The sequence below is a fragment of the Myripristis murdjan genome, chromosome 5 (assembly GCF_902150065.1).
Source record: "Myripristis murdjan chromosome 5, fMyrMur1.1, whole genome shotgun sequence".
NCBI classification, from domain to species: domain Eukaryota; kingdom Metazoa; phylum Chordata; class Actinopteri; order Holocentriformes; family Holocentridae; genus Myripristis; species Myripristis murdjan.
This window is the reverse complement of record NC_043984.1, coordinates 9,893,079-9,906,668: the sequence shown is the minus strand read 5'-3', so window position 1 is coordinate 9,906,668 and position 13,590 is coordinate 9,893,079. Positions and strand designations below refer to the sequence as shown.

At 42.3% G+C, this 13,590-nt stretch overlaps 1 protein-coding gene across 1 annotated transcript in view; it reads right to left on the bottom strand.

The window, feature by feature from the left end:
• The window catches only part of grip2b (glutamate receptor interacting protein 2b), a 196,479-nt gene that overhangs the window by 31,189 nt on the left and 151,700 nt on the right, over positions 1 to 13,590 (bottom strand). The window contains exons 7-11 of the mRNA XM_030052548.1: positions 12,376 to 12,521; positions 10,956 to 11,103; positions 9,925 to 10,094; positions 2,169 to 2,324; positions 39 to 191 (exon numbers count right to left, since the gene is read on the bottom strand). Coding sequence (XP_029908408.1) covers positions 39 to 191; positions 2,169 to 2,324; positions 9,925 to 10,094; positions 10,956 to 11,103; positions 12,376 to 12,521 — 773 coding nt within the window. The remainder of the gene's footprint in view (positions 1 to 38; positions 192 to 2,168; positions 2,325 to 9,924; positions 10,095 to 10,955; positions 11,104 to 12,375; positions 12,522 to 13,590) is intronic.

Below are 13,590 nucleotides of genomic sequence, written 5' to 3'. Positions count from 1 at the left end.
AACAGTCAATTGGAAACAGCGAGTCAGACAAAACCTACAAGAGCTCTTGTGCTCTTTCTTCCTCTGCCGCCGTTTGAGTAGAGAGTTGCGGGGGCTCATGGGAACTGTAGTCCTGGGAAGGGTGCTAGAGCTCTGGCTGCTGGGACCTGATGTGGTCGTAGAGCCCGGGGAGAAGCTGGTTGACACCAGAGCTGGACAAACAGACACAGAGAGACAGAGAGAGAGAGAAAGATAACAAAGATATTTTCAATACTGTTAGATTGTTTCCAAACTTCACAAATGAGTGAAAGGAAGAACTGAAGAACATGAGTACAATAAGAGAGAGAAAAAGGAGAAAGAAGAAAAAGGGGAAAAGAATAAGGCAAAATGCTTTTCTTGTTATTTTCTGATTTGAATTGGAAGGTAGCATTTGCAGGTAACTTTGTAGTAGTCTTGAGCCAGGAAGAAATGATCTATAGTGCTTTCACTAATAACTGTAATTACATGAATAGTCCTCGGTACCAGGACTTGTTTTTCATATTGGCATAATCTGCTTGGTTGGTTTTTATCCATGCACAAGCTGTTTTGCCCTGTTATGGAAGTGAGTGGAGAGACAGAAATACAATATTTCACCACAATGTGACTCATTACACCCAGGGAACTATACAACCCAATGCTCTTCAAAGTTTAATGTTGCTTCAGATGTAATATGATATATGGCTTCTGTGTGAGAGGACATGACATGATCAACACTCCTCTCATGCAATTCACCCGTAGATGTGTCTTTATTATTACTATCTCATTTCAGTAAAGAGGTTCCTACACTGTAGCTTCCAGCCTGACATGAATAGAGTTTCCCCCCCAAAAAAAGGCTTTTTTTTAAAGTTTTAGTGGAGAAAATTTGCGTTTGCTCATTTCAGTGCATTTTCTCTATTAGCAGGATCAGCCAGCCATCTATGGATACATCCGGTCCGTGATTGTGATTGGCTGAGCCCCATTCGAAGCCGCTGTAAAATACTCTACAAACACCTGTGCCCACATTGCAATTTCAGTACTGAGGCGCTGCTGTCCTTCAGTGAATGCACAAAAATCACAAATGCCAGTGAAAAAAACAAAGAGAGCCTGCGGGGATTTATGTTTGAGCAGCCAGGGAGCCCACTGTGTCCCATTGCTTCATCAGAGAAATGCCTCTCCGTGCTGCCGCCAAACCCGCCAGCCTTTTATCTCCATCCAAAGCAGACAAACTGGACCAATGATCTATGGTAAGTTAATGATGTAACTATAGGTAGCTTGCATGTTTTTATTTGTAGCCTGTTATGCTCAATTTCCTCTTGCTCAGCAAATAGCCGGGCAACACTGTAACAAAATGATATTGCTGGCAAGTGCTAGCAGCCGGGGGAAGGTGAGCGTAATAGCCTCTGATGGTAAGTACATATGTGATTATAATGTAACTGCAACATGATGAGAGCAATTTTTTTTTCTTTCTCCTAACATTAGGTATACTAGAGAGCCCATGGTGGTGAATGTCACTGGCTCCATGTTGCCAGGGATTTGTAAAGCAGCCGACACCGAGACCATCTACACCAATCACTGCTTGTGAAGTCTGACGCTGGCCCAGACACAAGAGACGTCTTGTCAGTGACGGGGCATAGATGTGAATCGTCTCTGCAGTCTTACTGGCACCCAAACTACATCAGCAGAAGATGTTGAAGCAATGTACTTTCTTCTGGCACCGCGCAGCTAAAACACTCCTGTCCAGAGGCAGACACTCCTGTGCTGGCAAAGAGGAGTGCCCACATAACTGATCACTAGTTCAACAATTGCACAATTAATGGCGGTATCCAGATAAATGTTAATAATCACACAACGCTTTAAGCATACTTTACTTGTCTGATAAACATGCTTTCCACTGCGTCTGTGTGTTGCTTAGCAGCCGTTCTGCTAAATGTTCCTGGAGAACTCTGGAGAACTAGTGGAAGAATGATCATCTGTTATCAATAAATTACCTCATTTTTTGTTGCTGTGTGTTTATTTTATGAAACCTTGCCAGGTATATGGAGTAACTGTTTTATAGAGCAGTAAGCCACGTGAGGCTTATTGTTTTTTTGTTTGTTTGTTTGTTTGTTTTTTTAAAAAATCAGTGTAAACCACAGCCTCTCGTGGCTTATATTTCAACAGTATTTACTTACATTTGCAGTAGTCCAGGCTGTTGATGGTGTTGTTGTTGGAGGCGGTCCAGGACTTGTTGAGGGTGGAGCTTGTGTTGATGAGGGTGGAGTTGGGGGCATGACAGTAATTTACACATGGGTCCCAAGAGTGGGGGTGGTCAGACTTCTGAACCTTCACTGGAACACACACACGCCCACACACACACACACACAGACAGACAGGTTTTAGATTCATGTTTTAATTATCTGTCTATCTAATGGCAAAGGTGGGAGTCTAGGGAGGTGGGAGAATAGTCAGAGCAAATGAGAATGGATCTTATATTGACCTGCTTGAGGGATTAATATCCAAATCAAATTGGCCCACAAACCCCCACAAAAATGTATTGGTAAGCGTTTAACCAGGATCTGTTCATGTGAGCATCTCTTGGTGAAGCCATGAAAACAGCACCGAACACGACTGTGTTGGTGCCTCGTGCCTTTGACCTGGTCTGACCTGCTGCACTTGTCCTTCCACATCGAAGCAGGCGAGTTCACAGTGGCTCTGTGAAATACCAAATGGGTGCAGGCTACCGTTCTGTACCATTTGGAGCACATGAAATGCAAAGTGGCCTAGTGCAGCTTTAATTTATCACACGGCCAGCTTGTTTTTGACTGCTCCCCTCTCTGAGCTGGATTATTTACACCGTCTCATGAGAAAAGGCTGCAGGAGCAGAGGGACTGTTTCCTCACAGTGTTCCATCTGACAGTAATTTTTAAAATATGTTTTTTTTTTCTCATGTTATACTCTTAATAAGTAGCTTCCTGTTCTCTTAGAAGCCATGACATCAACCTGTTAAAGGGATAGTTACACCCATGTTGATATTAAATTATAAATTTGATATTATTTCACTTCCCCCCTAGCTGTTCTGTAGGACAGTAGCTTTCAACGTGGGGTCCTTGAGGGGCTTCCAGGGAGTCCTCAGCAAAATGCTGAATAGTCTAATTTCACTTAAATTTATTTCACTACACACTGAGGATCATTTTAATATTTCCCTCCTGTAGTTTAGTAATTTCGCCACGGTTGTCAGTGTTCAAGTATGGCACTGAAACAATTTAACCCTTGAAAATTTCTTTCAAAAAACACAGGAAAAGGTGATTAGCAAATCAGCCAAAAAAAAAAAAAAAAGCAGATCACAGGTAGAAAAATAGCAGGAATTACCATGAAATTAGGAAAAAACAAAACAAAAACAAAAACAAAAACAAAAACAAAAACAAAACAACAACAACAAAAAACCCCCCACAAAGAACTATATTTCTAATTGCTATTATATATTTAAAGGTCCAATCAGTGATGCTTAATCAATGTCAGATTTCTTTCTTTGAATGCTTGTGAAATGTATTGCATATTGTGTTTAGCATTAAATACTTACACATACATTTAATACTGAACACAAAAATGTCTCTGGACATATGAGCAAAAATCCCTTCAGGTGAGGGTCTGCAGCTTATTGCAAGTCAACTTGAGGGTCCACAACATGAAAAAGTTTGGAAAGCCCTGATCTGGACAGTAGTGGTGCTGTCTTGCTCAAATGATACTTCTGTCTCTGTACATTTTGATACAGAAAGTGTAGTTAACGGAACTTTTTGGGCGCTGATAACAGAAAAAATGCGGTTATAAACAGTAATTTGAGCAAAACTATTGTCAGTAGTTGTGTGTGTATTTTAGTTTTCAGAAAATGACACTTGTAAAGTGATGTTAAACTTTCTTTGCGTGGATTAACACAGTTATTTTTAAGAATGTTAGCTGGGGGGAAGTATACTTCAATGGCAGGAGGCTAACAGTTAGCATTTGGAGCATCCAGCCAGTATCCAGCACTCAGTAACACTGAGAGGAAGATAGCACCACTACTGTCCTACAGAACAGCTGGGGGGGAGTGAAATATTATCACATTTTTCAAAATGGATGAACTTCCCTTTAAGGTGGGGATTAAAGTGTCTTGCTAAAGGACACTCAAGGTGGGATTCTTGCCCAAACAGGGACTTGAAGCCATTTTCTCCAGCTAAAGCAGTGTCCCTAGTCACTTAGGCCCTGTACTGCTACATCCACATCGACGAAGCTGTCACGCAAGCGGCTGCACCCACAGCAGGGCTAAGTGGGACTTCTGGGGAGAAGAGGAACTGGGTGGCCTCTGGGTGCTGAGATGTGAGAGATGTGAAAACATTTTCCCGTCTAATCCTCTCTGGGTAAAAATAAAGTCATTACGTCCAGCCAACCGCAGGGAGGGACAAATCTACTAATCGGAAATGGCTGCAGTCATATTAGTAGACACACATACACACACACTCACACTCATTGGCACACATAGTCGCTTACCCCCTCCATAGAGACATTTGATACACAGACACACATATTAAAATAAATGCCATGCACATAAAAGAGGAAATACATTAATATTTACAGAGATGGGTATGCATACAGCTGCACAAACACACACTGCAACACAAACAAAGATTTGGGCACTCACACACACCCACCCACACACACACACACACACACACACACATGCAACGGCTTAATCAGAGTATGTCTATTAATAAAGCGGAGGCAGATTGGCCCCAAGGCCTGCTGCAAGGCCATCACTATCCTAATGAGCTGCATTCAGCCTCTCCCTCTCTCTCTCTCTCTCTAACACACAAACACACAGGCACACACACACACACACACACACACACACACACACACACACACGCATACACACACTCCTGATTGGAGAATGAAAGTATTCTGCTACTCAGACACAAATGTGGGAGATATGAAATGACGATGACCTCTTCTTTATGTTTATGTGGTGCGTGTGTGTGTGTGTGAGAGAGAGATAGGGAGGGGGAGAGAGAGAGAGAGAGAGAGAGAGAGAGAGAGAGAGAGAGAGAGAGGACGGCTACAGGCAGCCGGCCTATTTATGCCTCTTAGTCATACATTGTACTAATAATGCATCACATTTGTATCTGTGTTGCGCCTGTGTCTTTAAGAGGAGCCTCATATTTTACAGCAGAAGAGAGAGCAGAGGAAAAGAAGAAAAAAACAAAAGGAAAAGACAAGAGAAGAGAAAAGAAACAAAAGGAGAAGAGGACAAAAGAAGGGAAGAAGAGAGGAGATCAGAAGAGGAGGAGCAGGAGGAGGAGAGGAGGGAGGAAGTCAAAGAGCTAGAGAGGTATCAAGCACAACATGCCTTTACTCTCCATTTCTGGTTTAGCTTCCGTCTTTTCAACTTTCTCTCATTTCGCACTGCCTTTTTATCCTGAGCCCTCACTCTATACACACACACACACACACACACACACACACACACACACACACATATAATCCTGCCTTTCTCATCCTCACCAGTCTCTAATCAGGGCAAAGAAAAATTCTGAACTATGAAAACACAACCTGCTTTTCTCCAGACCAAAAAAAAGAAAAAGAAAAAGTGTGTTTGTGCGTGCGTATTTGTGTATGGGTGTGTTCATTCATGTATGTGTGTACTGTATGTGTATGAATGTGTTTAAGTGTGTGTACATGTGTCACTGTGTGATGTGTGTATGTGTGTCACATTTAAACCCCCCAGCTGTGAGCATTAACCTGGGATAATAAAGCAGCCTGTTGGAATCAGCGTTTCCTCGGCAAATCCACTGGCACTAATTCTCCTGCAGATGAAAAGCTGCCGCTTGGCTATGGGTGGGGAAATATTCCTCCAACTAATTAAGCACAAAGTTGCCATCGCAGCCAAATTTTTCCTCAATCGGCGTTCCGCGAGAGAGGACGGCACATAGAAAAACACCAGGATGAGTGGGATTTTTTCTCTCTGATCTTCTAAATGTGCGTGGGGCAACTTAATTGGGGCTAAATCCCAAACAAAATCTCGGTTGCGGTTTTTACTGCGCCCTAATTCTGTGTCCCCGTTTATCCAAAATGACTGCTGAAGAAGGGCTGACAAAATTAAGCTGAAGAATTTAAAGGAGATGTAGCGTTATCCACCAGGTTGCTTCGGCTAAGGCGTCCCAGAGCCCTTCATGTTCTGAAGGTGGAGTGACGGAAGTCATGCTGCAGAGCCTTTTTTAACCTTTTGAAGCCTGAGGGAATTCACTGGAATTATTTCAAAAAGGTAAAGAAAAAAAAAAGAGACCCGGAAACGTGCAAGAAACTCGTAAAAAAGAAAAAAAAAATACAAGAAATTGACGAGTAAATTAGTACAATTTAGTCCAAAGTTACAGGAAAATTATTAGAATATTAGTAAGGATAAATAAATAAATTAAATCATTGAATATTATGTGGCTATAACCAGAGCATCACAAAAACAAACAAATAAACAAGAAAGTTACCAGAAAATTAAAAAAAAAAAGAAAGAAAAAGAAAATTGGCAAAAATTATAAGAAATTAGGGAATTAAGGAAAAAAACTCACTAAAATTAAGAAATGAATAAATGTAATTGTACAGTTTGTGTTTGTGTTTGTGTTTCTGGACCATGTGAAATAGTAAAGCTCTAGATATTCCTACATGTTTATTGTTTTCCATAATCAGCAGAGAAGTCTTACACAGCATCACTAACGTCCTGCATCAAGTAGCTAAAGTGACTTATAACAGCAAGCGACGTCTGTCTCAGTCGTGGTGTGACTTACAGAAATTATAAAATGAGCGATTTTAAAATATGTATTGTGTTTATAAGGGAGACATGGCCAATTGGAAAATAAGGCTAACCTTTACCCATGCAGCGCAAACACCAACACACACACACACACACACACACCAAAAAATAAAAATAAAACAGAGATCTATCTCACTCTCTCACACACTCAGTCAGAAACAAATGTGCACTCTCTTTGTCAAAGAAAGAGCAATGAACAAGAATTCCTTTTACTGCCTTCCTCTGTCTTGCTCACTCACACACACACAAACACACACACACACACACACACGGTTGCAAAGGCAGGCCCGTGTGATGGTCTGGGCTCGGCTGGCTGTGAAAACCAGAGTGACAGCCGAAAGCTTCAATCTCATCAAGAGATTATTATACTCATTAACTTCAAGACCAAGTCACACAAACACACACACACACACACACACACACACACACACACACACACACACCAGTAATACACACAAATACACACATTCATGCACACCCACAAGCATATACATTCAAATGAACACAAGGTTGGACACACAAAATCTTGCATTTGCAGCCACACATACGCGCACTCACACACGTACACACACGCACGCATGCACGCACGCACGCACGCACACACACACACCAATATATACAGTATATGTACCTGAATACACACAAATGAATGAGTATCCCCTCACTCTCTCTCTCTCTCTCTCTCTCTCTCTCTCTCTCTCACTTGCTCATTCATGCACACACACACACACACACACACACACACACCTAATTTAAAATCATGTTAGCAGCAGACAAGTGTAAAATTATGGCCATTATTCACTCCAGAGCTGCGTCATCACTAATCTGACACAGAGCAGTGTTACCAGCTGCTGTGTGGGACAACAGGTATAAAACAAAACAGGACTTTGAATTTGAATACATTGAGGCTGCAATTAAGAGAATGCATTAGCAATAATCAAACTATATCACTCCAGTTTGAACTGTGTCCTTGCATTTCATTTTTAACTGCTTTTTATACTGGTAATGAGCACTGAAAAGGATGTGTAAGACCTCAGTGGCTGAGACAAATCTGGCACATGTTGAACACATTATGACACTTTGTTGGAAGTCATGCATTGACTCAGTTAACCTCAGGATTTGCTTGTATACTTCTTAGGATTGCACTAAAACTTTTGATTCATCAGGTGTGAAATATTCATGACTTCAAGTGCAATGTAAGCAGCTTATTTCTGATGTCTAACTTGCAGCGTACCAACTGACTTGTGTTCAAGTGCAACCGGAAAAAAATGGACGCTGATAGAAATCTGAGTGCGTTATTCCAAAAGCAAGTTTTCAAGAGTTAGTTTTTATATTGGCAGCAGAATGAAGAACACAGAGCCAGGCTTGAGAACCACATGCAGGTCTTTGCCTGCTCCTGCCAAAACTTTTAAAAATAAAAAATAATTTTGTCATCACGTGTCATGCATGTAGCTACTCTAGACCGAATATGAAGCATACTTACGCAGATGCAGAATTGCAGTGGCAGAGTCAGGAAAACTTAAGTTAAATGTAAATATGAAGAGGTGCACAGGACATTCTTACCGGAATGGGAGGAACTGCATTGTAATGAAATAGGCAACGCTTTTGCTTGATATGCCAACATGGCCCATTCGTTGCCCAAACACACTGAACTTCACAAGCGCAAGGTAATCACGCTGATAGGGCAGTCAGCCGTGCTAGTTGATGATGGTTGTGATGGTGAATCCAAAAACTGCCATGTCGGCTTTGGTCACCTCCTGAAAAACCCTCTGGTGTTTTTTATGTTATCATAGTTGGAAACACAGTATGAGGGCTCGTAGAGGATGGCATTTGTTTTTACAGTGTGTTGCGCTGTTTACACTGACGTCCTCACGTGTGCTAGAAGAGCATATTACATAAACAAAACAGGGACTGGGATTTTCTCGTTTGTACTATACCACCACTAGTGGTCACAAACTACACTGAGTATCTTTAAGTCTACCTAAGCTACTTTATGCCCCAGTTAGCATGCTTCCTTCTCATCCACAACCACTCCTCAGCTTCCCTGGCTGCTTCTGACACAGTCTTAGCTGCCTGCTTTAAGCTCCGTCCACAGATGCCTACAAATCCCCGGCAACCTGCCTCCACAGGGCACACACCCTAGCTTTCCAGCCTCACTGCCTGAGCTGCTAAATCTAAACGCTTGAGCATTTCTCTTTCATAAGCTTCATCTGCTGCAGCTTCCTGTGGCAGTGTGAGCTCAGCAAGAAAAAAAAAAAAAAAAAAAAAATCTGCTGTGACTGACCACAAGTCTCGTCTTAAATTCAAGCTCTCTATTTCCTTGGGAATTATAAGCTGTGACCCGATATGAACTGCCATTTGCCGACCTCGTCCTGCCCTTAGCTGTCCTGCAACACGCCTGCCTGAAATGCCTCCTCATCTTTCCCCTCAGGCAATGAATTGAAAGTCTTTACTCTAAGTTGAGACTCCTCTTGATTATATTTCTACATCTTTCTCCCCTGGGACTTGTTTAGTGTAAAGGCTCATTTATCCTCAAAATTAAGTAAGGATATGGACAGAGCTTGCGTCCTCTGCATTCACTTGCATCCATACACATTTCCAGGAAGCTTATGGATACAGACAAAATGGACTGAAAATTCAGGGTAGCCAAGAATTCTCTGAGTGAGACAACCCTAACTCTGAAAGTACTAACCCCACATTTGGTGTTGAGCAACTTTTTAAATAAAGCTCCAGTAGGATAAAAGTCTTTCATGATTTAAAAACAGTCTTTATCTCAGTGAGTGACTTCACAATATAAAAGCCAGTCACTGGTCAGTTTGGTCAATGGCATTTTATATAGTCCCTGGCTTGGTGTTTGTGGGGCTATGGTACCAACAGGCCAACAATGGAAACTGATGCTCTAGAGCAGAACTAGGAAAGAGGAGGAGAGGAGGGGGAGGAGAGGCAACATTTGATAAGTTAAACACATCATAAGGTGCGCCTATGAATAAATATCCTACATAAATGTCAAAACTATTTTCCAGATATAAAAGTACAAAGATGTCAGTCCCTTATATTTTTCTACACACACATACACACACACACACACACACGCACACAGCTCTTACAAGCACCTGTGTCGTGTTGTTTCCCAGTTAGCCTTGTGTGATGGGAGGGGAGTATTTCCAGCTTAACCAGTTCCGTGGTGCTGGCTAATAGCTGTGTTGCCTCCAGAACTGTGCAGTGCTCCGTCGACGTCCCGTCTATGGACAGCAGGTGATCTCCAGCATGCAACGCTCCACATCTGGGAAAACACAGAGACTTTGAATTATGATGCTCTTTTATAAAAAAAAAAAAAAAAAAACACAGGAAAAGTACCGGATTAGACTGGTTTCAATGCTATTTAGAGCAATCATATTCCAGTATGTTACAGAACATGTTTCCCTGATTTCCATGCTGTTTTGATTATGCTAGATGCAACATTTGCAAAGTGGGCTAGAGACAGTTCAGTATAGAAACAGTGCACTCTACTAGTTTTCAATGGGAAGATATGCAACGCTAAATATGGCAGCTCTGTACTGTGCTGTGTGTTCAGCGAGGGACCACCAGTAAATCTTTCAGGTTTACTCAACTGCAGAATTATGTTTATTAATACATCTGCAATCATTTTATATATTTGTTTTTATTTCTCCATACACCTTTCAGTTTCCTCTTGTGGCTAGCTTGCATCATATGAGCCTACAGCTGTCAACTGGTGTCACCAAACTGTTTTGTGAAGCAGTGGAGTATACAGGCAGACACATTGGTAGGTGGGAATTTCTCTGATTTCTATGTGATAAAGGTGTGTTTTGCATTCTATGTTGTTCACAATGGATCGTTTTGTGAAATATGTGATGTAAATGACAATATGTATGTCAGAACAGCAGATGTAGACGAGTCTTGTCTTGTTAGTCATGAATTTGCTGCCCTGGTGGCGGAGCCAAAATGGCACCAGAGTGAACCGACTTCTCTTAAAAGGCAATTTGACTGGGTTCTGTAAACACACAATTTTTCTGGTGGTTGAGTTTGAGTGACAAATGAATTTGGTCTGTGTACAACGCTGGTGTGCTACCTGTGTGTGAGTGTGTGACAGTGTGTGACAGTGTGTGTGTGTGTGTGTGTTTACCTGTCTACCACGCTGGCTGGTTTAACCCGGTCAATGACGATGACCTGCTTGTTCCTGTGACTGGCTGATGTCAGTGTGATTCCCAGCGTTGCCCCTGGTGATTTGGCAATTTCCACCAACAGCGGGCCGGATGCATTCGTCACTGTATCTTATTGACAAAAAAACCTTTTTACTTTTTTCGGTTAGCTCATGCTCCTCTATGCAGAACAGCCGACAGTGCATGCAACAGTAGAATGCGGTTTGCTGCAGTTTCAGCCAAGATCACAAGTGGACAGCTGCTCAGAGCGAAAATGCACATGAAAACTGCCTTTGTTGTATTTCACCCTGTTCACACTTTTGTGTTGAGTTGTCAAATACTCATGTGAAGGCAACTACTCTCCTTCATGGGCCGCCACAGTTGATTCCTGGAAGTCCCTGACCTGAGGGATTCTGTGCAGTGCATTCTGGGTGATAAAAATGGTGAGTACACAGCCTGGAGCAGTAAAAATGTAGAGGAAAAAAAAAATAACAATGTGGAAGAGTGGTTGTGGCTACAGTGTGTGGAAAGCGGCACCACTATGGCACAACCACATGTCTGTAATGTGAACAGGGTGAAATGCAAAAAAGTACTCATATTCATAATTGTCGCTCCACCTCATTTTTAATTGTTCTGGCATCTAAGTCCACTGGGCTGCTCAGCCACAATACTGAATTTCTATCTCTCCATTCACTTCCACAGTGCCACAAAACACCACCCAAAATAACACTTTTAGCACATAAACAAAAGCCAACAAAGCAGATTATGCTAATTTAAATAATAAGAAGTCCCAGTACCCATTTTTTACAGAAATTAAACGCTTCTTTTCTTGTTATTTTCCTTGTTGAATGGGGACGTAGATTCACCAGGTAGCGTCTGCAGGACATGTCCCCACAGTAACCTTGTAATAACCATTGTAATCACAAAAAAGTGTACTGGGATGTATTCTTTTGTATATTGGCACAATCCTCTGTGTTTGTATTCATTTATATGCTTAAAGTGCTATTTTGGGAGCTGTTTTTCTGCACTATGGAAGTGAACAGACGTGAATGCACATGTCCCAGTGCACTATGCAGAGACTACCTGCAGACACTACCTGCCGGATCTACTTTCCAATTCAAATAGGAAAACAACAAGAAGAAGAGCTGTTCAAATTCTTCAAAATATGGTAACAGAATGTTTTTTTAATTGGTATAATCTGCTTTGTTTGGTTTCATTATGTTCTTGAGGTGTTATTTTGAGAGCCTTTATGCAGTGCTATGGAAGTGAATGGAGAGACAGACGTACAGTATTGTGCATTAACAGCCCAGGAGGAGCACAGAGCAGCTACTGAGGAGATTTCACCACCATGTGGACTCATGTCAAGCCGTCATATCTACTGTATATGTGTCTGCAGCCTCTCACCCATTATAGCGACATCGTACTCTATCTGGAACAGGGCCTCCTGGCCACACTGAGCCAACACACTGAGGGCATCGCTGTGGTTGGCGCTGTGTAGCGGCACACCATCCACACTGAGCAAACGATCACCAGGACGCAGCGTACCCTCCCTGGACACACACACACACACACACACACACACACACACACACACACACACACACAGACACATTTGACCAGAGTGAGATCAAGGTGACAGATTGAATCATTCCAGCTCCACTCCAGAGGAGGAAACTGCATGTGTGGATGTGCAATCTTTCCCTTTTATCTCACCTGTCCTTTCTTCTCACCCTCTTTTCCCTGTTGTCCCTCCTTCCCGAACTCCACTCCCTCTTTCTAACCACCTATTTCACCGCTCGTTCCTCACTCTTTTCCTCTACCCTTGCTCCATATGTGATCTCCACCTCCTCTTAACCTCCTCTCTCCTCTGGCGCCTACCTTCCCTTCCTCATTCCTGCGATCCTCCCGTCCATCACCTCCCTTTCCTTCATCTCTCTCTCAGATCTTCTTCTTGCCCTCTCTCTCGTTCTTTCTCTCCCACCTTCCGTCCTTCCCTTCTCCCCTATCTTCCTGGCCTCTTTCTCTCCTCCTTCCCAGCTGCCTCCTCCATATCTCCTCCTCCCTCCATTCCTTTGATCTCTCTCTGATCTCCTTATCTTCCTCATCTCCTCCCTCTCTCTCTCTCTCTCTCTCTCTCTCTCTCTCCTCCTCCTCACTGCTTTCCCTCCTTGCCTCCTCTGCTCTTCCTCCTTTCTCCACCAGTCTATCCAGGCCACATCATTTCTCTTTCAGTTGATTTTAAAGGGGGAGTTTTCAATGTCAGAGATGACAAAGACTCATGGATATATTGATTTGGATACAGCATCCCTGAAATACTTTTTACCACAGCAAATATGTTTCTCAATATTCCACCATCTGAGATTTAATATGATGTGATTTTCTTTGATCACTCATCCATCTGAAAGACAGTAGATAACCTAAGTCTGTGGATGACAAAATGACAACACTTTTACAGACTGGATGCTGTATAATTCAGAAGCACTAGATGACACATTTCAGGTGAGGATTTATTTCTCCAAAAATGGATATGCAGCGTTTTAGTGATGAATTTTTCATGCAGAGGGCTACATTAGAGAGCTGATAGATGCTTTGTACATGATGCCAGAGTATGAGTAATAC